This window comes from Alosa sapidissima, chromosome 23 (assembly GCF_018492685.1).
Source record: "Alosa sapidissima isolate fAloSap1 chromosome 23, fAloSap1.pri, whole genome shotgun sequence".
NCBI classification, from domain to species: domain Eukaryota; kingdom Metazoa; phylum Chordata; class Actinopteri; order Clupeiformes; family Clupeidae; genus Alosa; species Alosa sapidissima.
Window position 1 is genome coordinate 5,165,217 of NC_055979.1, and position 25,141 is coordinate 5,190,357.

The 25,141-nt window shown below is 42.6% G+C and overlaps 4 protein-coding genes across 8 annotated transcripts in view; 2 read left to right on the plus strand and 2 right to left on the minus strand.

Moving 5' to 3' along the window:
• Nucleotides 1-919: 919 nt before the first annotated feature.
• LOC121698851 (carbonyl reductase [NADPH] 1-like) lies at nt 920-5,106 on the minus strand. Of its 2 annotated transcripts, none has more exons than XM_042081311.1 (4): nt 4,994-5,106; nt 2,596-2,881; nt 2,397-2,504; nt 920-2,137 (listed from the first exon to the last, which is right to left on the minus strand). In XM_042081311.1, exons 2-4 carry the CDS (start codon nt 2,879-2,881, stop codon nt 1,701-1,703), a joined length of 831 nt encoding a protein of 276 aa, XP_041937245.1. In that variant the 5' UTR covers nt 4,994-5,106; the 3' UTR covers nt 920-1,700. The 2 variants fall into 2 exon arrangements, with proteins under 2 accessions (XP_041937245.1, XP_041937244.1); XM_042081310.1 differs by lacking the exon at nt 4,994-5,106 and adding an exon at nt 3,145-3,299.
• On the plus strand, nt 3,300-8,485 carry setd4 (SET domain containing 4). The gene is made up of 10 exons (XM_042081301.1): nt 3,300-3,528; nt 3,628-3,723; nt 3,830-3,867; nt 3,948-4,036; nt 4,410-4,839; nt 5,031-5,205; nt 5,668-5,749; nt 5,864-5,944; nt 6,963-7,086; nt 7,178-8,485. Exons 1-10 carry the CDS (start codon nt 3,477-3,479, stop codon nt 7,331-7,333), a joined length of 1,323 nt encoding a protein of 440 aa, XP_041937235.1. The 5' UTR covers nt 3,300-3,476; the 3' UTR covers nt 7,334-8,485.
• On the minus strand, nt 8,119-16,707 carry cryzl1 (crystallin, zeta (quinone reductase)-like 1). The gene is made up of 13 exons (XM_042081309.1): nt 16,487-16,707; nt 16,102-16,197; nt 15,939-16,016; nt 15,512-15,584; nt 15,358-15,402; nt 15,191-15,259; nt 13,258-13,391; nt 12,846-12,957; nt 12,244-12,342; nt 11,275-11,393; nt 10,208-10,313; nt 8,557-8,602; nt 8,119-8,433 (listed from the first exon to the last, which is right to left on the minus strand). Exons 2-13 carry the CDS (start codon nt 16,162-16,164, stop codon nt 8,334-8,336), a joined length of 1,044 nt encoding a protein of 347 aa, XP_041937243.1. The 5' UTR covers nt 16,165-16,197; nt 16,487-16,707; the 3' UTR covers nt 8,119-8,333.
• A 21-nt stretch (nt 16,708-16,728) lies between these two features.
• Nucleotides 16,729-25,141, plus strand: part of itsn1 (intersectin 1 (SH3 domain protein)) — a 50,021-nt gene continuing 41,608 nt past the window's right edge. For all 4 annotated transcript variants that reach the window (XM_042081296.1, XM_042081298.1, XM_042081299.1 and 1 more), the window contains exon 1: nt 16,729-16,894. The gene's annotated coding sequence lies outside the window, so the exon portion shown is untranslated. The remainder of the gene's footprint in view (nt 16,895-25,141) is intronic.

Genomic DNA, 25,141 nt, shown 5'->3' on the forward strand with positions numbered 1-25,141 from the left:
TGAGATAGGGAACCAATCACAGAACAGGTGGGAAAGCAAGACGATGATGAGCTATGCACAGACGCATTTGATAGACATCCGTGGCACCCAATAAACGGATGCCCATTATCAACAACCATTCATCTAATGTTCCAAAGGCACATTCTGTTCAGTAATCTTATATCATTTTAAAAGGCTAACTGAGAAAACATTGGAGAACCCTTTTGCAATTATGTTAAGTTAGTATGCGCATAATGTAATCTGAAAACTGCTGCCCTGATAAAAAAACAAAAAAACAATGCAACTGATCTCAGCTGGTATTCCGTCTATAATGGAGTGGAATGAAAATTTCTAAGTGACCCCACACTTTTTACCAGTAGTGTAAAATAAGAAAATGTGTGTCAGCAACACATTGGCCCAAATGCCTTCAAAGTGTGCAGCACATTCATGTGTCTATTCAACAGTTCTATGCATAGGGTTTCATTTTCCCTCTGACTGTTAGTGTAGCTTAATACGGGTGTTTGCTACATTCATGAACAGACCCTGTGCATTATTGGGAAAATCATTCAAATTGACATTCAGACACTTGCACTCTTGCTCATGAACATACTTTTGGCTACATTCTCTTAGCAAATCTATCCTTCACTAACAACAGGGGAAATATTGACAAAACTTAATAAGTATGTCAAACATTGTTTTTATTTTATTTGCATGGTATGTCTGCTCGGCTACTGATATATCACCAGGCTGGTGGACCACTGGGCACCTATACTGTATCTCTGCTCTTCTAATAGGCAGACTATAACTTAGTCTATGTCTAGTCTAGTTATGATAAAACTGTGTTAGATAAGTTTTCAATCAAAATAATGAATAAAATAAAAAAAAACTTAATCAAATGTGGAAATTACCTTAAATGATGCCATGGTTGCAGACACATAAACACATGGTGTTAAATGTTTATGATCTAACACAAGTTAATACTTCATCAAACAATAATCATTCACAGCAAGTTGCAAAACATGGTACATTCAATCACAAAACACAGTGTAGGGCGTAAGATTTAATTCAAAAATATCTAAAATATTTTCTTTTAGTAAATAATAAATCTGCCATCATGGTGATGTTCGTGTGAACATACAGTAGGGTCTATGGATGATTAGAGGTGTTACGTGTAAGAATCTTAGTTTAAACCTTCCCAAACTCACTAGCAACAGAATGTGACACAATCTCATGAATGCCTATATCGGTTGCCGTCACATCCACGAAATTTAGCATGCTAACCACCCAGCCCCAATGTCCTGTCCACTCTCAAAAACCCCATTCTGTACCTAAACATTTGCTATGTGAGTCACAAAAAACAGGAAAACAATGCAATCACAGTACCACATACCACACAAGTACCATGACAGGCATAATGATATTTGAAGTGACTTCTACATATAGCACCTTTGACTAAAGACTATTAAAAGGTAACCTAATTTGAAAATATTAAATACAAACAGTAATACACTGACAATATTACACACATAGCTTCAGAATGCACAGGTGCCAAGTCCTCTTTCTTCATCTTCTTCTGCAGTCCTATTGAAATGCTGTGATCTAGTTTATCACTGGGCATCTACACATTCAATGTGTGTAAAAAACAGCACTACATGTTTATGCTGAGGTTTGTTTACCATCACGAGGTCTACACTCTCCTGACTTCAATCCTGTTCCACTGCTCACCAGGGCTGCACTTTCTTCTCTGACACAAACTGGCCATGAGGTTCTTCTGCCCCTGGAGGCAGCAAGGCCAGGTATACAGGGGTAACAGCGCCCTCATCTGGTGACTTAGGAGCATCGGGCCCCGCCATGTCCGTCCGCACCCAGCCAGGGCAGCAGGCATTGAGCAGGACGTTGTCTTGGGGTCTCTCCTGCCTCAGCCTGCGGGCGTGGATCCTGGAGAGGACGGTGAGGCCAGTCTTGGAGATGCCGTAGGCCGTGCTTGGCCATCCTCTCTCTGAGTGGACGCCCTCCTGTGCCTCCTTGACGAAACGCTCCATCAGGCCCACCAGCTCTTCCTCCGTGATGTCGTCACTGCGGAAGCGGGCCTGCAGCTCCGGGCTGCATCTGCTCAGGGCCATGGCGCCCATGACGCTGGAGACGTTCACAACTCTACCTGCTCGGGGTTGCACAATGGGGTCATATTGAAGGAGTACGTGGCATTGCACCCACACCCAGATTAAGACCAGTTACTGGCCAAAACTATTGGCTTTTTTAAACTTAACTAGCCACAAAGGCTTTTCAACGTAACTATCTATACTTTCAGGGCCTTGAATGCGGTCCAGTGTGGACTTAATGCTGGACGACATGCCGTTAGTAAGTCCTCACGGACATACAAAAGCTTTAAGACATATTTTGACATCAGCATGACTTACCACCTGCTTTTATAATAGGAAGAAAAACATTGCACATGTTCCTGGTTGCAAAAAAGTTGGTCTTCAGCGTCACCTCTGCTTGGACTCCAAATGGTGTGGTGTCAGCCACTGTGGAGGAAAACCTTAGAATTTAGAGCCACACCTAAACCCATTGTTGCCATTATATACCACTATTTGTTGAAACAAAAGTTAAAATTACTTTTGAATGCTATGGCTGCATTGTTGATGAGAACGTCCAAACCACCATAATTTTCCTGAAAGTAGTCCCGCGCAGTGCGCACACTCTCTGGGTCTGTGATGTCCAGCTGATGGTACAGGGGTTTCAGACCCTCTGCTTTGAGATTCTCTACTGCCGCTGTCCCTCGACCGACATCCCGGGAAGCCAAGTAAACGTCGCCTGTGAATTGTTTGCACAGTGACCGCACTACCGCCAGACCAATGCCCTTATTGGAACCGGTCACAAGCGCAACTTTGGGGGTGGCCATCTGCACAAATGTTAATCGAAGAGATGCAGTGTCAGATCTTCAAAATCAAGTTACCGGTATGTCTAATTCAACTATAGCATCACGAAGACAGTGACAATGCAGGCGTTCACATTTGATAAAGCCACTTTCACCCAGCTAGCTAATTTAAGGGCATGCATTATTCAGCTGTACAGAAATAGAACGTATGGCTGCTATAAATCACCCATGTGCTTCATGACAGACTTGGAATAAAATGCGGAGTTTAATACTAGCCCACTACTTACCACAACAAGTGCTTGAGGTTGGTGTGGTCGTTATTGCTAAAGCACTTTACTTCGACATAACTTCAAACATGCTATCACCTGCTGCCTGCTGGTGATGTAATTGTAGCATGCTCTACTGCGCAGAACCGGAAAAACAATGTTCGTGACATCACACTCAAGATGACAGCGTGCATGCAGCCTGATGCAGCGCCTCAGTTTTCTGAATCTAACGTTAACACTGTGTTGTGAGATAAATGAAAACCACAACAACTCTGCAAAAGTGTGTTTGGATACATAACCGAAGTAACGAGGATATCGTGGGAAAGTTATTTCATAGATAACTGGTCAAAGGAATGGGGCACAGGGGAAGACGAGCAAGGAAGAAGAAGAAGAAGACAAAACGTTGTAAGTGTGCTTTAACATTCTCTGGCTTTAATTACGTTTTGTAACAAAATGCCTGGTGCTGAGTAAGAGATACTGTTATAACTGTTTTAACTGTTTTAGTGACCCTGTGTCATGAACCTCGGTTTGTGGAACTGCGGAGGTGGTTGAAAGAGAGAGGATTCAGATCTAAACTTCTTATCCCAGCACACTTCGGCGGTATACTGTACCTTTCATGTTCTTTAATATCTTTCATAACCTAGGCCTACATTATTTAATAACATTTATAATGTGGTGGTCAATATGTCCTGTTGGTTTTCCTCAGATACTGGAAGGGGATTGATGGCCACTTCTCCCATTAAGGTGACGATTTAAACTACTGTTGTCAATTAACCTAAATACTTGCCCCTAGATGTTTGAACTTTAACCTTGTTCTCCTACAGGCCAACGGAATGCTGATTTCCTTACCTGAACAATGCCTGTTGACCACCAGCACTGTTCTTGGGAGCTACTTGGGAGAGTATATAAAGAGGTGTGTACCGGTGTGTTGAGTGCCATCAAAAGTTTTCAGTATTTCTGCCATTGGAACATTGATATAACTTGGAAAGGTTGAAATGTGTATTCATTATTAAATCTGACCTATTTGTATGCATCCAACACGTATAACTATAGAACATTGAAGCAATAAAGTCTTCAGAAATACCAGAGAAAAAAAATAAGACTAAACAAAGACTAACCCTGTAAGTTAGAGCTTAGAATGTCTGAGGTCTGATATTTGGTTCAATATCAAATATAGATATTAGTGACTCATGAGAAAATGGTTTGAAACTGCATGCCTTAAGTACATGCAGTTGTGTGGTCTTTGAATGGTCCTTATCCATGCTCTGTTGTCTGTCCTTCCACAGGTGGAAGCCTCCAGTGTCTCCTCTGCTCGCTCTCTGTGCCTTCCTGATTGCTGAAAGGCATGCTGGGAGTTTGTCCAAGTGGAAGCCCTACATTGATGTTCTACCTCAAACCTACACCTGCCCTGCGTACTTCTCTGATGACATCATCAACCTGTTGCCGCCAGGGCTGAGGGTGAAAGCTCGGGATCAGAGGGAGAGAGTTTGGGAGCTACATTCTTCCTCTGCCGCCTTCTTTGCTTCTCTGCAGCCGCTCCTCCGAGAGCCAGCAGTGACTCTATTTTCCCATGATGCATTGTGCTGGGCGTGGTGCAGTGTGAACACAAGGACTGTGTACATGAGGCACCCCCAGAGCCCCCACCTCTCCACAGAGCCAGATGTTTATGCGCTGGCACCTTACCTGGATCTGCTCAACCACTGTCCCCAAGTACAGGTGGGACAAGTAATCAGATTATCAGTATTTACCACAAGTTAATCTACAATATATAATAGTATAAATTCTATACTGTAGTTATAAAACTAAACTTGTGCCAAACTTGTGTTCTTGGTTCATTTGTCATGTTTACAATCAGAACACTTTTACATACTCATCTGTTCTGTTGGTTCATAAATCTCTTTTTCCAGGTTACAGCAGGGTTCAGCCAGGCAAACAGGTGCTATGAGATCAAGAGTGTCCAGGGATGCAGCAAGTTCCATCAGGCCTTCATCTGCTATGGACCACACGACAACCAACGTCTGCTTTTAGATTATGGCTTTGTTGCCCCCGGCAACCCTCATGCTGTGGTTTATGTTGACCTTGGTGAGTCTATACCTAAATGGTCTTACCAGAAACATTAGAACAGATCATCATTGCATTTAGCATCTTCATACTGTTCCACTGTGAGCTGAGGTGGTGATGAATACATGGGTAGTGTGTGCACATCTGTTGTACATTTTATCTTATGATAACTAAATGTTATGTGTGTGCTATGTGTGTGTTTAGGAATTAACCTTACTTTAAATTGCTTTCAACTCCCCCACTGAAGTAAAGAATGAATGGATAAAGAAAAAGCATAGCTGGCAATAATAAACAATAACATCTAGTTTTTGCAGTAAGCAATTAATAGTGACTTGTGCACTTTCGCCTGTCTATGGCATAACATTTCCTTGGTTTGGGTACTGACATTGACCAGGCAGAAGAGATTGTTCAGACCTACTACTACTAAATGTCAATGCATAGTTCAGCTCAGATTGTACAGTGTTTAACTCCTGCCTTCCCCAGATATTCTGAAGCTGTGTCTCAATGACAGGGACAAACAATTGCCACAGAAGCTTCTCTTCCTGAAGGAACACGACTTTCTCATGTAAGGTCATCCATGTTAGGTATTTTCTCACACAGGTGCTCACTTTTCACAGTAGTTGTGTATCAATTCTAAATGCCATCTCTATTTTCTTGTATATCTTTTGTGTTGCTTCAGGAACTTGACCTTTGGATTCGATGGTCCTTCCTGGAGGCTGATGACCGCCCTCAGGCTGCTCTCCTTGAAGCCAGAGCAATAGTACGACCAGACCTTTCAGCTGTTTCTCCACTATAATACTTGACTATGACTTGATTATTTTTTTATTTATTTATCTGGCCTCATCTATCATTGGAATTGCTTAAAATAAACAGATCTATCTTACAGCTCTGGAAAAAGAGCTGCACATTTTTCTGATGTCATCCTAAGGTTGCTGAGTGACATGCTAATGAGTTGACGGTCATATTCCAAAATTAAGAAACCACTGCAAATTTGAATATGACCGTCAACTCATTCGAATGTTACTCAGCAACCGTAGGATGACATTAGAAAAATGTGCAGTGGTCTCTTAATTTTTTCCAGAGCTGTATATGATAATATAGCCAAGTTCACTACCGGTTAAAAGTTTGGGGTCACTTAGAAATTCCCATTCTACTCCATTATAGACAGAATACCAGTTGAGATCAGTTGCATTGCTTTTTAAATCAGGGCTCTCCAAAAGGGTTCTCTGGTTGCTGAAAATGGGCAATGTAGATATTGCATTAAAGATCAGCCATTTCTTTCTACAACAGTCGAGAACCCTTCTGCAATTATGTAAGCAGATAATGTAATCTGAAAACTGCTGCCCTGATTAAAACAATACAAATGATCTCCGCTGGTATTCTGTCTATAATGGAGTGGAATGGAAATTTCCAGATATTAATACCTATAGATTTAGAGTGTGATGTTTCTGAAATTTCTGTGGGTATAATGGTAGGTGTCTCAATAGTTTGGTCCATATAGTGTATTTACCAAGGGTATTGTAATTACCGGTAGGTGTCTTTGGGTATTATGTAATTGGGTGTTGTTTGTGCGTCTGTGTGCATGTCCATATGCGCTCACTAAACTTGAAAGGTTCTGGTCTGATCTATCTATGGTAGATTGTCACCATATCTCTTTGATGATGGGGGGCGAAGTTCTGCAGTCGCCTGACTGCATTTACTTTTTATTTTGATAATAGCACAATCACAGTTGATCTTGTGTCAGTGCAGAGCAGTAACAGCGTCTACTCTGTTCACAGTGCATGCTGGAAATCTGTCCTCTTGGGGGCAGTAGTGTGCAAGGACAGAGAGGAGTGGACTGTCCAAACAGCTCTCATGCTCTGCAAGATCCTTTTGGAGGAAAGCAGCAAGGCTTTAGAGAGGGTGAGTGGGCCTCTTTCACATGGTTTCCAATACATAAACATCCAGACTGATGACTCATAAGTCTCTTGTGTGCGGCTTTTGTGCCCCACAGCTATCCCACCTCAAAGAAGGGGCAGACACCACTCTGACTGAGCAGTTGTCCATGGTGGAATTCCTTCGCCGCGAGGAGCAGGCGATTCTGGGGCAGTCACAGGAACTTCTGGGTCTCCAACGGCAACCGTTGCCAAGCCAACCGGGCTTTGCCTAAAAAAACAAGCGGGCTAAGGAAACCGGCTACTAACTCTGTGCGTGTTGTTGCAAATCTTGGGCCCTGTCCCTCTGCCAACGCATCACAAGAGCCAGTTTGAGTAAAAGAGGGCATGAATATGGCTCTCTTGGCACAACGGGACTTTTGCAATTCAACAGAGTGCCCAGGGGATCCAGAGTGTGCGGGCAGGCCAAGGCACTTTCTCTCAGGCAGTGAAAGGCTACACTGTGCTGCCAAAGACCTGCTCTTTCCTCACCACCAGTTGAGCATATGCTTGGTAAGATGAGGAGGAAGACATGTGGGAATATGGGCTATGCATTGAATAGTGGAAGAAGAAAAAAGACAAGCTTATATAGTCACAAAAGCCAGTTTGCCCTGTATATAGGTGTCTGTTGATGAAACCAGTGGGGATAATCTGTTGTGCCAGTTTGTGCTAACTTTTGTGTGGAGGTTTACACAAGCCATATCAAGGTGAGAACAGGAGGTTGACCCTCCCGGGTAGGGGAAATGTGGTATGGCTGTCTGTATTTTATGGGCTTTGGTCATATACAGAGACCACTGCACATTTTTCTGATGTCATCCTACAGTTGCTGAGTGATATTTGAATGAGTTGACGGTCATATTCAAAATTAAGAGACAACTGCAAATTTGATTATGACTGTCAATTCATTAAAATGTCACTCAGCAACCGTAGAACAGAAAAAATTTCAGAAAAATGTGCAGTGGTCTCTTAATATCTTTCAGAGCTATATGAGTCTACATCACTTTTAGATTCAGGGAAGGTCTTCACATTCTGAAAACAATTTTAATTTCATCAAAGTGTTATAATATTACAATGTTTCATAACATAAATGTAGCAAAACATTTTAACAGTACATTAACTGACAGCATCTGTCAAATAAATGGAAACATTATCCGGAAAAAAAAATGACTGGCCAATAAAGACATGATCTGTATGCAGGGGAAAAGTTGTTTCTGGAATGCTGGGAAGTGTAGTTCTTTATAGCTGGACCACTACTCTCTTCCTCACCTGCTTCTTCTGAACCATCTCCATAGACACAGTTGCTTCATACAAAGGCACAGGCTCCTCCACTAAAGGTCTAAAAGACAAAAGGTGGATATAATCTTATTCATTAAACAAATGAAATGCTATTTGTGCAGACCACAGACTCTATATATAGAACGTGCAGACCTGTGTACATATTCATGGGGCCAAAACATACCTGAATGTTCCAGTTGAAAGCTTTTCCATTACATCTCTTAGGATGTCTGAAAAGGTTATGAAGGTATAGGAGAACACTGAGAAATGTCATCACTCTGAGATTTGCTACAGTTCTTCATACACCTCCCATGCAGGGTTCTAAATTAACACCCACCAACCCACCAAATGCGGGTTAAAATTCATTTTGGCCGGTGTTAATAAAAACTTACTAGCCAGTTTGGCCGATGATGCATGAGGCATTACATGCATGATACATAAGGCTCTGTTTTCGGTCATATATCCCCGGCAGTACTTCCTACATTTCCCATGACCACTGTGCCGTAATGCTACGTCGGCTGCACGCAGTTTGCAGTGAAACCAGCGCGAGAGCATGGAATGAACAGAGCGTCTACCAGAAAACACAAGGAATTAGAAGAACGAACGGAGCCAGAGCAGGGAGCATAGACTGAAAGAGGAGGGAGTTAGCCAGTAAAGTAAAGTAAAAAGTACCTAACACATGTACATAACACAAATGCATAATGCATTACGAAATATTAACGCAATTAACGCATTGTGTTTACCTATTTCCTTTGTGGGGGGATGATGTCATGTAACGGAGACCGCAAAACCTGAAGCAGCAAGATCGTTTATTTTATTGTCTATGGAGTTAGCTGAAGATGGAACGTGAGGAGCTTGTAGGCGAAAATTTTTAGTTTTAAAAAGGTAGCCTGATCAGTTATCACCACCACCACACGCATCACGCACTGTGCGTAGGACACCAAGAGACAGAGGAGGGACCAACATTTAGCCAATAAATAGTAGCTGTACTGCAAACTGTTTTTCGTTTTTCACTCTTGTTAGAGAAAGTATACAATGTCAACATGCACCAACAGCATGTTACATAAAGATGATACTTTTCGGGTCCTCTCTATAAAGATCCAACTTGAACATAGGCCCTATGCTACTCCATTTAATTGAGAACGCGTCTGAGTGTGCAGGAGAGGCAGAGAAAACGAGTGGCAGGTTCTAGCTGGCTTGTCATTTTTGATGATAATTGATATCTCCTTTTTATTAAGTTAAGATTAAACTAAATGCAGCAGTGGTTGGGACAGACTTATGGGGGCGAGAATAGGAATGAAGCAGGGGATGAGGATATCGACAGAGAAATAGATAGATAGAGATCCCAAACATGAAATGAAGTGAAGTGCACTTTCTGTGTATATTTTGTGGTATGTATTCATGCCAACAATGTTAATACAATGATCAAATGCATTCAGTGACACTCATCTCATAAACTCATAATTCTCTTATTTTCACCGGAAAAAAATTGGCTAATAGAAATTCTGATTGGCTAGTAACTTTAGAAAGTTACCAGCCACATTGGCTGGTGATCAAAAAAGTTAATTTAGAACCCTGCTCCCATGTATCAGCTCTGAAAAGACAGACGTTGCATGGCAAGGGTGTGGCCATTCTCGACAGGTGTACCATTATCATACATCCTGACCTAGAACTGATAACAAATCTGAAATTTGCATACACATGTACAAGATACATACTATTACTATTACTACCAGTACTGGTACCACCCTCAAACTTTTCTCTCCAAAGTATTGTGATTTCTGCTTGTCATTACACTTTGACATCCTCATGGAGGAACCCAGGTCAAAGGATACGGAGGTATCGTCCCTCGCGAGCAGCAGAGGCTGTCCACACCTCGTCGTTCAGGAAGGACAAAGATGCGGCCTTCAGGAAGAGACTGTGAGTGTCAGGAGGGTCCAGCTGTGAAGGGGTATGTAAGGAGAGCTGTTACCTCATTTGAAACATCAACAGGACCAGAGATGCAGAGACCAGAGTGACCAAGCAGTAAGGGCACAGGGAGTGCGGGAATAAAATATATTACTTTACTATTACTTACTTAAAATAATCTGATGGTTCTTAGCAGGCGCTTTTGTCCAAAGCGATTTAAAGCAATAACAATAAACATATTACAAATTAACAGTATAACTAAAGTTAAATAGCCAACATTAAAATAACACTAATAGTAGTAATACTTACTACTACTATAATGATACTGCCACTACTGTATATTGCACATATCTGCTCATGTTGTTCATACATTGTTCATATTACATAGCCATATTTATTCTGCTCTTATAAGGTAACTCCTAATACACTGCACATATTTATATTTAATTTATTCTACTCTAAACCACCGTCTGTAAACCAACTGTATACTACTTTCTACACTGCACTGTATTTCTTGTCCTTTCTATGCACCATCTGTCCATACACCATACTTTGAATTTCACATTGCACTTTTCTGCTTTTTTGGACTTCTGGTTAGACACAAACTGCATTTCGTTGTCTTTGTACTAGTACTCTGCACAATGACAATAAAGTTGAATCTAATCTAATCTAATCGAATCGAATCGAATCTAATAGACTAAATAGATAGATAGATACTTTATTGATCCCCAAGGGGAAATTCAAGCTAAATAATGTAGCAGAATAATAACTAACAAATTGTCATAAAAACAACAACCATAAACCAACCATGACTTTGTAAAGAAACATAATTAGTTAGATATAAGGTAATAATAATCATAATCAAATAATTATACTCAAACAGGTGGAACTGACACATGGACAAAGCAGAAACAAGCTAAATACACACAACTACAAATACAAAGTTTGAAATATTTCAATCAAAACATTTCTCTGGGATTGTACTGCACTATACCTGCAGGTTGTCCTCCATGGTCACCCAGTGACCTCCAACTCCTAACAAGGTGATGATGTCATGCTTGTGTGGAAGTTGCTGTTTCTGTTGTGATTCCGGTTCCTCGTCGTAAAGCTTCACTGCACCAAACAAGGGAAACATAATAAACTAGATGTACCGCAGAGCGGTACACAATATGACCGTCGCCCAGTCCAGCACATGTTTTCCACAAAAATAAGTCATGCTGAAAGGCATATATGATTCTAACTGTCTCACTGGATTGCATTATGCACACTCAATTCTCACTGGTATCTGCTAGACAACAAGTACCAAAACATGATTAGTTCATAGATTTCACATGTAATATTCATTTTATACAACCCCACCCCCATCTTGCCTGTTCATAATTCTGAGAAATTCTTGAATTGTGTGCATGTGTGCGTGTACATGTTTATGTTTATGTGTGTGTGGTTGGGTGTGTGTGCGTGCATGTGTGTGTTTGCCTGTTTATGTGCCTGTGTGTGTGCATGTGCATGCATGCGTATATATGTCTACTGTGTGAGTATGTGTCATACGTAGGATTACTGTGAATGTATGTGTGTGCGTGTGTATCTGTTTATGCACATGTGTGCATATGGAATAGGTTTACATGACCCCTGGAGGCAAACATACGCAAAAAATTGGTCTTACAGTGTCCCGGGAATCCTTGACGGAAATTTGGACTTGCGAAAAAGGAAAAAATCTGACTAAACCTATATGACCGCCGCTTCACTGCGCGGCGGTCATAATAAGATGGTCTGATGTCCTGTCTAATTCTTGTCTGCAGTAAACCAAAATGCAATAAAGGTGGCTTATTACCATACTCTACCCTTTTTACCCTCTACTCTTTTTAATATGCTCACAGCAGGTCATAAAATGTGACATGACTAAAATATGACATGACAAGCTATTTGGAATCAACTTTGCAAAGCCCATGGAAGAGACTGTTACCTCCAGCATCAATGACTATGTCCACTCCCAAACCCCCAGTCTCCTCAAGGCAAGACTCCACCAGATCCACCTTGGCATCCCACACACCAATCACCCGAGCTAGAAAAGAAGAACAATCAAAAGCAAATGGTTAAGTGCAGCCCTTTGGTCTGTTCCTTACAGTGTCACTATCCCAGTCCCCAAGGATGTGACTGAACATTAGCCATACATGCCCACATCTGTGTGTCAGTACAAAGGCCGGTAATGCAAATGATATATAAAGGGTAGGTAGGGTGGATGTTTTTCCATTAGCTCAAAGGTTCAAGCTTGTGAAAATGTCTGAAGGAAACAGCTCAGAATTTCCAACTTACCCAGCAATGACTCCCTTGTGCCTTGGGAGTGAGCCAAGCCAGCAGAGCAAAGAAAGTGGACAGACAGAGCGAAGCCAGAGTCAGCAAGAGCAAAATTGTCAAAGAAATGGCACGGTGCAGACAAGAATGTCTCACTGTTCGCTCCAGGCGAAATAGAGGGTGTGATTGATTGTGCCCAAAGCTAACCAGACGCCCTTCTGTTTGATCCCATCAGCACCACCCGCCACCCCCTGTCTGACATGTCCTCCTCACCCACACTAGGCCGCAGCTGCTCCAGGAACTTCAGGTCGTCTGGGGAATGGGCTGTTGCCAGGACCTTTACCCCATGGTAATGGGCCAACTGAATCGCTAGAACACCGAATGGCTGTGGACAAACAGACAAGGGAAATCGGGCCAAGTCAATTAAGTTAACTCGCTTTCCTTCCATTTACTTACTATTTCATTTACGTTCCATAAACATCTATTCTTACTATTTACATTTGATATAACAGTGCCAGTGAACACAATGTGCTAAATTATTGATTTCAGATCTTAAGTAGGGGAGACATGATATCTGTTCCACTGAATAAGCTGCAGCATACGGGATCACTACTTCTTGTAGTCTTTAGCTTGTGTTATACAATTACCCAGCCATGCAATGGACTCTAAAATGGGGAGGACTTACACTGGCTCCATCCAGAACTAGCAGTGTCTGACCGACAGCCATATGGGCCAGAGTATGAAGGGCAGTGTAGGCCCTGAGGCCATCACGGACCGCCCCTGCAGCGGACACCCAACTCACTTTCTCAGGCTTTGGGACTGCAGAGGAACAATACAAACATATGAGCAAGTTAAAAATATTATTTATATTATCTGAAATGTGAGATTTCAGTTTATTACTTAGTTATTGATAGCAAGTTACATCATATCGCAGGGTAGGAATTTCACGGCGGCCATGGCCCTTGCGTTGGCCGTGATGCCCCCAGAGATTTACAAGCCACGGTGGCCTTGGTGCCCCCTTTTTCAATATTCTGCTTTGCGTCCTAATAGCGATTTTTTTGCACGTGAGCAACGTCTTTTTGTTGTTATGTCACAGGGTATGAATAGCTGGGGGGTGATTAGCGCCCTGGGCCATGGTGCGTACTATGGAATACAACCCTAGCGGCGCCCCTGTGGCCAAGGCTATTCGTACCAGGGGTGTAAATAGACACTCCGTTTTTATTTAGCCTGGCCTGTCAAATTAATCTTAGCATTCACAGCGCAAATTAATTTAGTCTTTTACGCAGTGGAGAAAGTGACAGCGCAAGAAAGAAAGTGCGTCCAAATTCACCCATTCTTCTCAGTTGAACTACTTGCGAAGTAGCCTGCTCATCACACAGACATCACAAGTATCACATGAAAGAGCTTTTTCTCAGCTTTTAAACGATGTTAACCGCTAATTGCTGTGGTGAACGGTTCACGAGAAAAGTAAATAATATAATTAAATTTAATCATAAATTCTACTGAAGGTTTTGCGTCCATCTCCCTACCCATTCATCTCGGTGGAATACTTCACGAACCCTTTGTTTAACAGCCCTCTGTACAGTTAGCCGTTCCAGAGTAATCCAGTTTTGAATTTGCAGTACATTTCGACATGCATGGATGTCTCCAAATTCGGGCTTTAAGTTTTACAATATGTTTAAATTGTTCCACATGATTTCATAACGGGCCAAATGCAAAATAAATGTTACAAATATCGCCTAGATATCGGTGAATCAGAGGACAGCTGACTAAGAGTCTGTGAAAGTAGCCTTAAAGGGACACCAGGAAACGTTTTCGTGTTAATTAATCATCTTCGTAAGTCGGTATATGGTTAAATGACTCATTACGGGGTGAATAAGGCTCTCTCGCCCGCCCCTAGATATCTGTAAATATTAGATGATCAGATGATTTACAGTTCTATGTAATATGTCATGATTCATGTTTTTGTAATGTTTCATACAGTGATGCAGGTCTACTGCAGTGAATAGGCTAAATACAACTTTGATCATTTTTATAGCCTACTACTATAGTTAACTTTGGCCTTGGTGCCCTGACATGTGGCCTTTGTGCCCCCCACCAAATATGCCCAACTGAAGGCCAAGTGGCCTTGCCCCCATAATGGTGAAATTCCAAGCCTGATCATATGCATAATACAAAACAACAACATACAAGCCTACCTTGTGCAATTTACAACTATGTGAATTATATATATGTGCCTGCTATATTGCTCTGCAGAATACTAAATTATGACCGGTTGAATGAGGTGTTCAACAGTTAATGATGTGTAAAAATGTTGTTTTGAATCTATATTTAGTTATATTATGTTTATAGCACATCTTTGCCACAAAGCTGAAACAAAACAACTATCAAGCTATTACACCTATCTGGAAAAAGATGGCATAGAATCAAGCTGAAATTCAGGCAATTTTTCTTGGTAAGTATTTGAAAAAATAACCAATCATGAACTTACATTAGGATGTGTAAGATAGCACAGAGTTCATCAGGATGTGTATAAGATAGCACAGAGTTCATTAGGATGTGTAAGACAGCACAGAGTTCATTTATGTGAATGTCCACTAATGTTAAATGCCACTTACCAAGTAACTGTTCATGAATGAGTACGGTATTGCATAAGCCAGATACCTCAGTATCCAATGGAAGAATACCTGCGATAGAAGAAATATTTGTTATATCTGCTTCACAAAATTAAAATGCTTTTTCTTTATAAAAGCAATCCTCTGCTCTACAGAAGTGCCAGTCTTACCAACAACCTCATCATCAGGTTGGAAAAAAGTCACCTTGGGTCCAACTATAGAAAGAGAGACATATTCAGAGTCAGAAAACAGTGACTTACAGTTTTCTTGAGGTAGTCCCTGATGTATTTAATGTCACTGTCACCAAAATAGATTGTGTATAACCTTGACGAACAGTCCCCACAATCTCTCTTCCTACTGGAACTGTGTCCCTCTGCAACTTCAAGTCATTGTAAAGCTGAAAGACAAAGAAAAGAAAGCTAATTATTAGACATTTTCTTACCCTATCTGGACCAGGCTTTCTGCCACTGTTCACTTGAATTTCCCCTTGGGGATCAATAAAGTATCTATCTATCTATCTATCTATCTATCTATCTATCTATCTATCTCTACCTCTCTATCTATCTATCTATCTACATGTATCTATCTATCTACTTGATAACCCCAATGTAGCAATCATCTTGGACATGTGAAAAAGTTTAGGTCACAGGTTTTGTGATGTGTGTTTTGTTAACAATATTAAGTAAAAAAATATTTTGGCCTACCATAAACTCACTGAAAAGTTACACCAATATTTAGTTACATAGCTCACTTTAATATCCACTGGACTTAGAGCACAGCCTTTTACTTGGACCTCAACCTGGTGGTTTCCAATGGTGGTGGGCACATCCTTTGTCATAGGGGCATAAAAACAAATTAATATATGGCAGGATTTTTTTCAAACAGCAGGAAAGATGACGAGCTTATCAACTCACAGTCTCCTGAATAACAAACTTCACTTCTTCCGAATCACTTAATCTGCAAAACAGCCCTTTCATTCTGCCAATCGAGTTTCCAGGTGGTTCTTAATGCTGCATGGAGACACAATTATTAGCATAACCAAACTTGCACCACCTAATCCTTCCAATCTCAACATAAACAACGCTACAATGTTAACAATGCAACAAAAATGTCCACTGAACTTATTCACATTACAGACATTGGGACATTATAGATGAATAGGTTCATCTGGTATCTTACTAGGGAGTATGCATGCATGCTTTCATCAAATAGATCAATTTGGCTACTGACAGATTGTTGTTAGTTTATATCTAACAAACAACGTTAACAAACAACGTTTAGCTTCGGTCACAGGCCTACCACTTAACTGCCGATTCACTTCGATGCAGCCGGTACGTGTGGGCTGTCTACGCAATCTTAAAACCACATAACTTTAAATGATAAATACTTCAGAAATGCAAAACCAAAACATCTTTGATAACGGTCGGAAATGTCAACAGTTCAAGAAGAAGAATATCAATATCCTTCTTGTTTCCTGTATTTCGCTCCATCACAAGCTTGCGCATGTGACGTTAAAGGCCCTCTCTCGCGATATTCTGCAATTCCAACTAGCGTAGCAGTCCGGCGGGTGCATGGGAGAGCGAGACAGGGAGTAGAAAAATAAAGCTGGAAAATACTTCATGAATTAAAGGGATTTGTTCTTTTGTTTGAAGTACTTCAACGTTTTTCTTGCAAATAACTATTCAGAAATGGAAAGTGAACGATGAGGTAAGAGAACAGAGACCCAGGTTTGTTTTCTTGACCGATTGTCCTTTTTTGACAAGCGCGTTGTCGTCGTTGTGAGGAGGAATTTTCTCCCTGGCTGGAAACCTATCCAGCGTTAGCTTGCTGGTTAGCTAACTGTTGACTGGTTTCTCAAGCTGAACAGAGTAACATTAGCATGCAGTATAGCCACATAGAGAATTTGTGAGACAACCACACCTTCACGTTGACACATTTTCAGTAAAGTCACACTATTTGTGATAGCTTCTGGTTGCATATAAGGTAGTGTAGGTTTGCTCTTTTGCTGTGTCAGGTTAAAATATTAGCAAGCTAAGCTAAACATGAGCTAACAGTCGGTAGCAGCCCATACAACCTTTTACAATTAGTATAGGCAGCCAGCTAGCGAAGTTAAAAAGCTGTCGGAAAGTGGTAACGTTAACAGACCAGATTTAACTTTTATTGTATCTTCATTTAGCTTATGGGGCAGGTGATTGTTTTGTAAGTAAATGATGCAATGTACTATAAAGCCCGTAATATATAATTGGTATGCCAAATATCTTGAGCAACTAATGCATTAAATCTCTGCGCTGGATAGTTTGACTGGTGCCTGGTGGTCATTTTAAATAGACTGATGGTGCCGATGCTAAGCAGCTAGCTTTAACATGCATTGCTTGCAGGGGCCCGGGTAACGTTAGTGATCAGAGGACCACATCGGGAGTGTTACCACCCTTTTATTACCATACTTTTCATAAACCCTGCACATGTGTCGATACGCAGATGGCTAGGTCTTATAGCATTTGCATATTTCATTGCTGTCATTCAAGTCTAGCAAAATGTGTGCAGAGAACAGGCAATGTATCCCGCTAACATATTGTCGCCAACGGTGGTCAGTAACGTTACATTGAACAGATTAGAGGCCAATGTCCCCTTGTCTTTGGCTCTGTTTACTTTTTAACAGAATTCTTATTTGTAAACATGCAAGGGTTGAGTCCAACAACACCGATATAACGGTGGGTAACATATACGTTATACCCAATGTCTTCTGCATGTTCCAGGCAGGGAGCCGGTGTGCTGCCGCGCAGAGGAGTTGGCACTCCCTGTTACAAGAGATTGCACAGAAGCTGCTGTACCAGCACAGACACACTGCTGAACTGTTTACAGGCAAAGCGGCGTCATGGTGCTCCATTGAGTAGAAAGGTTTCAAAAAAGTTTTGCGAACGTGAACAACGCACAAAGGCGTGTGGGGTTCGTAGTTAATTGGATTACAAACTATTGTGGAGACCAACAATTCCACGTCCGCTAATCGTTGATTGAAAGTTTCCTGCAAAGTGCAATCTGTCGGTCAGGACCCAATGTCATTGTCGAGCTAAGAGGCTGACCTCTCTCGGTCTCGTGATTGAAGAAGAGACGTTAACGCATAGATTGGTGCAATGACTTTTACTTTCTTTTTGGTGGTAACGGGTAGTTTAGTAAGAGGCTAAATTTCTGCAGGTTTTTGGAACAAGTATAGTACATTTATGTGTTAGGTGTTGACAACTCTTGTGCAGACAGTTTAAATACGGCTTGGTTCAGTTGAGGGACCTCTCTCCCCACTCTTCTGACTGCGCAGTGACGACCTTCAAGCAGCCTTGTTGTAACACTTCCAGAACTTCAATGCAAGGCATGAAGGTCCTGCTGCCTTCAGAATAGCTGTCGACAAACGCTTGTGTAACTTGCATCAGGACCCCACAGCACAGCACAGGGACAGTTTGTATCTGCCTCCGCATGCTTGTAATGATCAGTCAGCCAGCCAACCATCTGATTCATGTGGACCCCCACTGCTTTATAATCCCTCTTTCTCTCGCATCCTCTCTCTCACACACTTATGAAACACGACTCCACGGTTTAACTCAAAGTGCACCTCTGTCTTGCAACCAGGACTGCAGCACAATGAAAACACCACAACAGAGCATGTGTATGTTTTAAGTATGTGACAATGTTTGCACATCATTTTGATGTGATCTTCCTGAATGTTTTGCTGACAGCCTTTTTGAATGTGTCCTTGGGGAAATGAATCTGTGTGTGCCCACTTGAGGGTCCATCTTTAAGAATCTTCTAGTAATCCGTTTGGTATCAAGTGTCTGAATGGCAGCTTGCCCAAGTCGAATACAGTCTGCCACTGTTTCCTCTGTGTGTAGAGAGAAAGAGTAAGAAATCATAAATGTTGTAGAAGTTGTCATAGATGAGATATTCTTTCATTTCATTTGATCGTATTGAGTGGCAATTTTGCTCATTTTATGTTCTGATATCATATACTAACTGCTTGCTCCACATTGTTTTAGATCATCTCCAGTGTGATAGGAATGCTGCTGTGTAGTATGTGTGCATGTATGCTGTGGGGCACCTTTGGTTGGATGAAGTGTGTGTGAGAATGAGTGAGTGAAGTGGGAGCTATTTATAACCCTTTGCACTTGTCTGCTGTACTGAGCTTCATTCTCTCGTCATCACCTGATCGCTTGTCTCTCTCTTTCTTACACACACACACACACACACACACACACACACACACACACACACACATCCCTCCCGATGACCACTCAGCACTGTCTTCATCCCTAATGTTCATCATCTGACAGCTCTCTCCAGTTTAGATAAAAGAGTGGGCCGTGTCCTCTACCCTCCCTGACGTGCGTCACTCTTTTGAAGTACTGAGAGTGGCTAACACGTCCAGCAGAATGTTAGAGTACACAGATGGACTATCTGCTCAATCAAGAATCAGGCATAATTTAAGCTGTTTTTACAATATCTTTGATGTTTTGATGCAAGCAGGCAAACCCTTCAGTGACCTTAACGGTTTCAAAGCAGCTTGCTGGGCCTACACCCAAACGTAAACAATATCACACCAGCTGTAAGATAGCCACCCAGCCGCTCATCAACCTTGCTCAAGTTTATGTTTCTAAGTTTATATATGTATGGTTTGGGTGGTCACTAGCTTTTTATTACACACAGTTAATTTGGATGCTGTGATGTGAAGGAGAGAAGAACACATATTCACCAAGGCTGTTTACTATGTAGTTTTGTGCTCTGAAAACACAACAGCTAAATGTTGCCAAAGCAACATCACATCAGTTACACACACATTAGTTAGCATGCTGTTTTCAAAGTGCCAACGATGCTGTTGCTGCCAGTGTTGCAAGACATGTGTGCTGTATTAGCTGCGTACTTACCATGCTAGTTTTTGACATCAGCTCTGAAATGCCTCTTTGAATATTTGATTGTTACACAAGGTGCTGATTGCTGTGTGAGGCTTGTGCTGTAATTTCCTCTGTTCTTCCCAGTGTGTAATTAGGTGAGTAAGCTACAAAGAGTGAGAGAGAATGCAGCTGTCAGGTTTTGCACTGTACTGTGAGGAAGCGCAGGCACCAAAGCCAGCATTACCAAGTGAATTTAGGTTAATGAGAGCTCTGAATGGCGCCCCAGAGCTCTGCTGGAATGCTTAGTGCTGAGCGGAGAACACAATCTCCAACAAGAACCAGACAGAACATGGAGGAGGAACAGTGTGGAACCGCCGTGTCTTGGCCAACAGAGCAAGAGTAGGAATGGAGTGACATATTGGATCCTCTTGGCTGAAGGCTTTGAAGGATGATCAGGGGTGTGTTGGCACATATCAGTCTGTTTGCTGTGTGTTCAGTCAGACTAACCCTGAGCTGGTGCTTTGGGAGTGAAGTGACAGCCTAATGTCCACCTGGCACAGCGTGTTACTCCAGCTTGCAGTATTTGCAGAGCAGCCAATGGTCTGTTGGTTTACTGTTTTGAGATCGTATCAGTGTCAGGCTGCACATTCATAATCACCTTCACCTTTTGGCCTTACCTTGAGCTTAACATAGCCTCACTCACATATACACAAACACACACACATACACACCCCACAAACAGATACACACACATACATTTACAGACACATCTGCCTAATCACATACACACACACACACACACACACATCTGGCCTAAGCTTGCTTTCTGCTTTTTGTCCCTGGCCACAGATAATCCTCCATCTCTGCACTGCACTAAGACTCCAGTACGCGTGGGCTGCTGCCAGATCTGTTGCCTCACATTCGCTCGCAAAACACACAGAATCAGCAGCCACCAACACACACACACACACACACACACACACACACACACACACACACACACATTATTTGGAAAATGAGTTACCACTAGTAGTGTACACACAGTAGTGTTTGCCCAGTTCATAATACACTCATAACACCATCACCATAGACATGCATGAATACTCCGAACCGACACCATCTCTGACCCACACATGACACTTACAGAGTTTCACTAGGTTTTCAATAGCAGTTGTTTTTATACATGCGACAGCAGAGGCTTGTGCTCAAATGTAGGTGTGAGTATGTGCATGCGGGTGAGTGACCTGCACTCATTTCCAAACTGTTTGCATTTTACAGCTGCACTTCAGCAGGGGAATAACAGAAAAGCTAACATTGCGCCCGGTCAAAGTTCAAGCCCACAACTCAAAGCGAAGGACGTGTCAGTGAGGCAGGTCCTCTCTTATGGCTACAAACAGCTCCGTGTCTTGTCCATCTAGTAGCCTAGTTTCACTGTAGAGCTGTGAAGTAATTACGCCTTTGGTTCTTATTTGGAAGGTTCTGCAGTCTTCTGGCTGCCATGTCCAGTTAAAGTAGAATTCTGGTTGGAACTTGGAATGGTTCAGTCCCGGTGACTGACACTGACTGGGAGGAATAATTCTTTAGTATAGTATAGCACAGCCTGTCTCAGGGATGCAGAGCCCAGCTACACACTCAAACACACACCCCATCACCCTTTTCGTGCGCCAGTGTGGCAGACAAAGAAGGAACTGGTGCATAAAACAGCAGGGTAATGCTGGACCCCTTCTGTGGAGAAGGGAGAAAGAGAGAGCGAGTGAGTGAGTGAGTGAATGAATGAATGGAAGAAAGGAAGAAAGAGAGAGAGTGAATGAATGAATGAATGGAAGAAAGGAAGAAAGAGTTGGAGTAGGAAGAGTTCCTGTCAATTAAACTGTGAGGAATTCTGACTGATGCGAGGACCCCACGCTTTATTCCTCTCCACTTGGACACTCCTCCCCCCTCCAACAAGCCAGGAATATTTCACATGGACGCTCTACCTTTGCTGTGTTCACGTTGTGGTGTGAAGTCACGCTCAGCTTAGACACACTCGACAAAACCACCTCCTCAGCCAAGTCCAAAAACATCAACTTTGCACATCTCACGACGACAATCTGCCAAAGGGATTTTGATATTGACCAAATGTCTTAATGTGTAGTCCAAAAACATGAACTTCGCCACTGAGATTTTGACATTGTCATGACATTGTTTGAAGGCTCATTTATTCTCAACATTAATTGAAAATATGCAGTCCTACTCAATCCGTCTTTTACTTGATTTCCGAAAGCTTCCGGATATGAACGAAACATGGCAGTATTTGAAATGGCCGTATTTATTTTTGGAGAAGAAGGGAGCAGAACTCGGGCTTAGAGAAGATGAAGTGAGCAGTAGTCCGGGGTTTCGGCCTTAGCTCAGCCTAGTTGACCTGACCTGGTGAGGAAGCCTCGCCCAATAGCTGCATTGCTGTGTTATGACATCACACCAAATCTTGTCTGAGTTTCCCAAACCGTATGACTTAATTCCTCTTTCTCAACAGAACACTCTGTCTCTCCCTCTGTCTCATCATTAATTAATTCATTAATTCATTCATTCATCCATTCTTTCCTGCTTTCTTTCTTGCCCCCTTCTTTATTCAAATTCACCCCCATCGTTTTCCCCTCCCTCCCCCATTCCCTCTTTCTTCCAGAACTCTTTCTGCTTCTCTCTTTCACAATCGATAGCAAACACTATCTCTCTGTTTCACCCTCTTCCTCCTCCCCCCTCTCTACCCCCCAACCCCCCCCCCCCCCCCCCCCTCTCGTTCTCGCTCTCTGTGTCATTCTCAGATTGTGCAAGCCAAACCCTCCTAGCCATGCGCTGTCGTTTGTCCCCGAGGCTGAAACTTAAACTTGATTTCCTGTCAGCCCGTTGATCGTCTCCCCTCTTCTCTCTTTCTGTACATGCCCCTCTTTCTCCCCCACTCCCTTTGTTTCTTTTTTATTTCCTCTCTGTTTAGATCCAAGCGGCTCCCTTCGCATTTTTGGGCTAACGAAGTTTATTGTCCAGAGCCGGGTAAAAAAAACCTCATTAGAATCTGAAAGTGTTGGGGTTTTAGAAAGTAGGTCAGTTGGCGAAATACAGCATTACGTCCACCGCCCTTTCAATAGACCCCCCCTCACACACACACACACACACACACACACACACACACACACACACACCCTCTCCCTCTCTTTCATTCTTTCTCTCTCTCTCCCTGTCTCACTGACTCACTCCCTCCTTGTAAATGCAATGGCAAGGCTGTGATGAACGCCCAGTTCTGCTTCAAGTTAGTTTGAGTGTGTCGTTTGCATGAAAGTGTTGCAACACACACACAGAGAGAGAGAGAGAGAGAGAGATTGTGAGATTGTTGAGTCATCAGAACAGACTACTCACACAGACCAGCCTGAAGGCCTTGTCCTGATTGGACAATCCCATCAGACATTAGTGTGGCAAACTGGAATATCCAGCAACTTGCAACTGAAGCATGTAAAGAGTGTGTGTGTGTGTGTGTGTGTGTGTGTGGCATTTGATCAGTGTATGGCATACTGCACCATTATGACGATCATAGAAGACCATCCTATACAATCATAAACAAACTGTGATGCTGAAGCACAAAACATACATTTTATATGTTATTAATACTCAGGTGTGTGTGTGTGTATGTGTGTTAAAAGAAAGCAAGCTTGCATCGGCTGTACACACACCTCGCCCACCCCAGTCCCGTCTGCTGTGGCTCCTGCCGGCCCCCCAGCATGGGAGAGTGGGACTGGGTGCAGGGAGGGGTGAGGAGTGGGTCACAGAGACAAACTCACAGCGTCTGGCACTGATTAAAATAACTTGGCCAGCACGCCTCAAGGTGTTTGCTGGTCTCTCTCTCTCTCTCTCTCTCTCTCTCTCTCTCTCTCTCTCTCTCTCTTTCTCTCTTTCTCTCTTTCTCTCGCTCTCGCTCTCTGTCTCCCTCTCAGTGTGTGTGTGTGTGTAGAGAGAGAGACGATCTGTGTGTATATGTTTCAGCATTTACACAGCTGGGCAGATAACTGATCCCAGATTGTGCCTTCTGGATCACTTTCTTACAGGCTAGGAGGGGGCCTGCATTCTTCTCTCTTTTCTTCTCTCTCTCATATATAACATCCATGCTGCTTCCCCCTCTCCCTGCTGACACTGAAAACTGCCTGTCTAAAATGGAGGCTGTTTAAGGTCACTGTGTGTGGTGCTGTATGTGCGTGTTTCTTTGGAGGAGTGCATGAGTGGTTTGTGGGTTTGTGTCGTCGCCATACTAGTGAGGTGTGTTTTTTTGTGTGTGTGTGTGTGTGTATGTGTGTGTGTGTGTGTGTGTGTGTGTGTGTATGTGTGGTACCCATCAAAGAGAAGGTGAGGAGGTGGCAAATGGCTGCTTTGCAGTTTGGCCACTGAGCAAATTTGCAGATGGAGGAGATGACCCTCTCTCACCTTGACAACACAGACACCTCAGGAATGTGTGTGAGAGCGAGTGTGTGTGTGTGTGTGTGTGTGTGTGTGTGTTTGTGTAACTGAGAGAGAGAGTGCACCTGAGAGTGTGTGTGGATGTGAAGGTAAAGGAAGGTGACTGTATCGTATGTGAATGTGTGTGAAGGTAGGCTGGGGGGTGTGCATCTGTGAAAATCAAAGAGCATGTGTTTTCAGGTCAGGGAAAGTGTGTGTGTGTGAGTGAGAGAGGGAGAGACAGACCTTCTGGCAGCCGTTCCTCTAACTGAGAGTGAGCAGTGTCAGGCCTCAGGCCCTATTGTGGTCCTGAACTGTTTCCCCTGAGCCTTGGAGCCAAGATGGCCGAGGTTGACGGTTTCTCTCCCAGACCTTAGCCAGTGTTGTCGTGACTGCTGATCCAGGAGTCAAGATGGTGGCTCAGTTACTCTCCCAGTTTCTCTTAAGGCTCGCTTACATATACAGTAATTCTCATCGCCTTGTCACCTCAAGAAGTTGAAATTGTTTTAGCTTTGTCGTGCAATGTTTTACCCTGCCTGTGGTTATTTTGCCTGCAATCTCTGAGCTACATTTACATTACATAGTGTCTTGGCACTAGTCGCCTTATATGTGAACAAGGCTT

What these genes read in the sequence shown, in the direction of transcription:
- LOC121698851 (XM_042081311.1), bottom strand. Translation starts at nt 2,881, where the DNA reads ATGGCCACCCCCAAAGTTGCGCTTGTGACCGGTTCCAATAAGGGCATT. An exon ending in TGCAGCCATAGCATTCAAAA is followed by an intron (nt 2,505 to 2,595) that starts GTAATTTTAACT and finishes TTTCCTCCACAG; the next exon opens with TGGCTGACACCACACCATTT. An exon ending in TCCTATTATAAAAGCAGGTG is followed by an intron (nt 2,138 to 2,396) that starts GTAAGTCATGCT and finishes AACCCCGAGCAG; the next exon opens with GTAGAGTTGTGAACGTCTCC.
- cryzl1 (XM_042081309.1), bottom strand. Translation starts at nt 16,164, where the DNA reads ATGAAAGGGCTGTTTTGCAGATTAAGTGATTCGGAAGAAGTGAAGTTT. An exon ending in ACCTGATGATGAGGTTGTTG is followed by an intron (nt 15,260 to 15,357) that starts GTAAGACTGGCA and finishes CTTCTATCGCAG; the next exon opens with GTATTCTTCCATTGGATACT. An exon ending in GCAGCTGCGGCCTAGTGTGG is followed by an intron (nt 12,343 to 12,845) that starts GTGAGGAGGACA and finishes CTTCTTTTCTAG; the next exon opens with CTCGGGTGATTGGTGTGTGG.
- setd4 (XM_042081301.1), top strand. Translation starts at nt 3,477, where the DNA reads ATGGGGCACAGGGGAAGACGAGCAAGGAAGAAGAAGAAGAAGACAAAA. An exon ending in TATCCCAGCACACTTCGGCG is followed by an intron (nt 3,724 to 3,829) that starts GTATACTGTACC and finishes GGTTTTCCTCAG; the next exon opens with ATACTGGAAGGGGATTGATG. An exon ending in TTGGGAGAGTATATAAAGAG is followed by an intron (nt 4,037 to 4,409) that starts GTGTGTACCGGT and finishes GTCCTTCCACAG; the next exon opens with GTGGAAGCCTCCAGTGTCTC.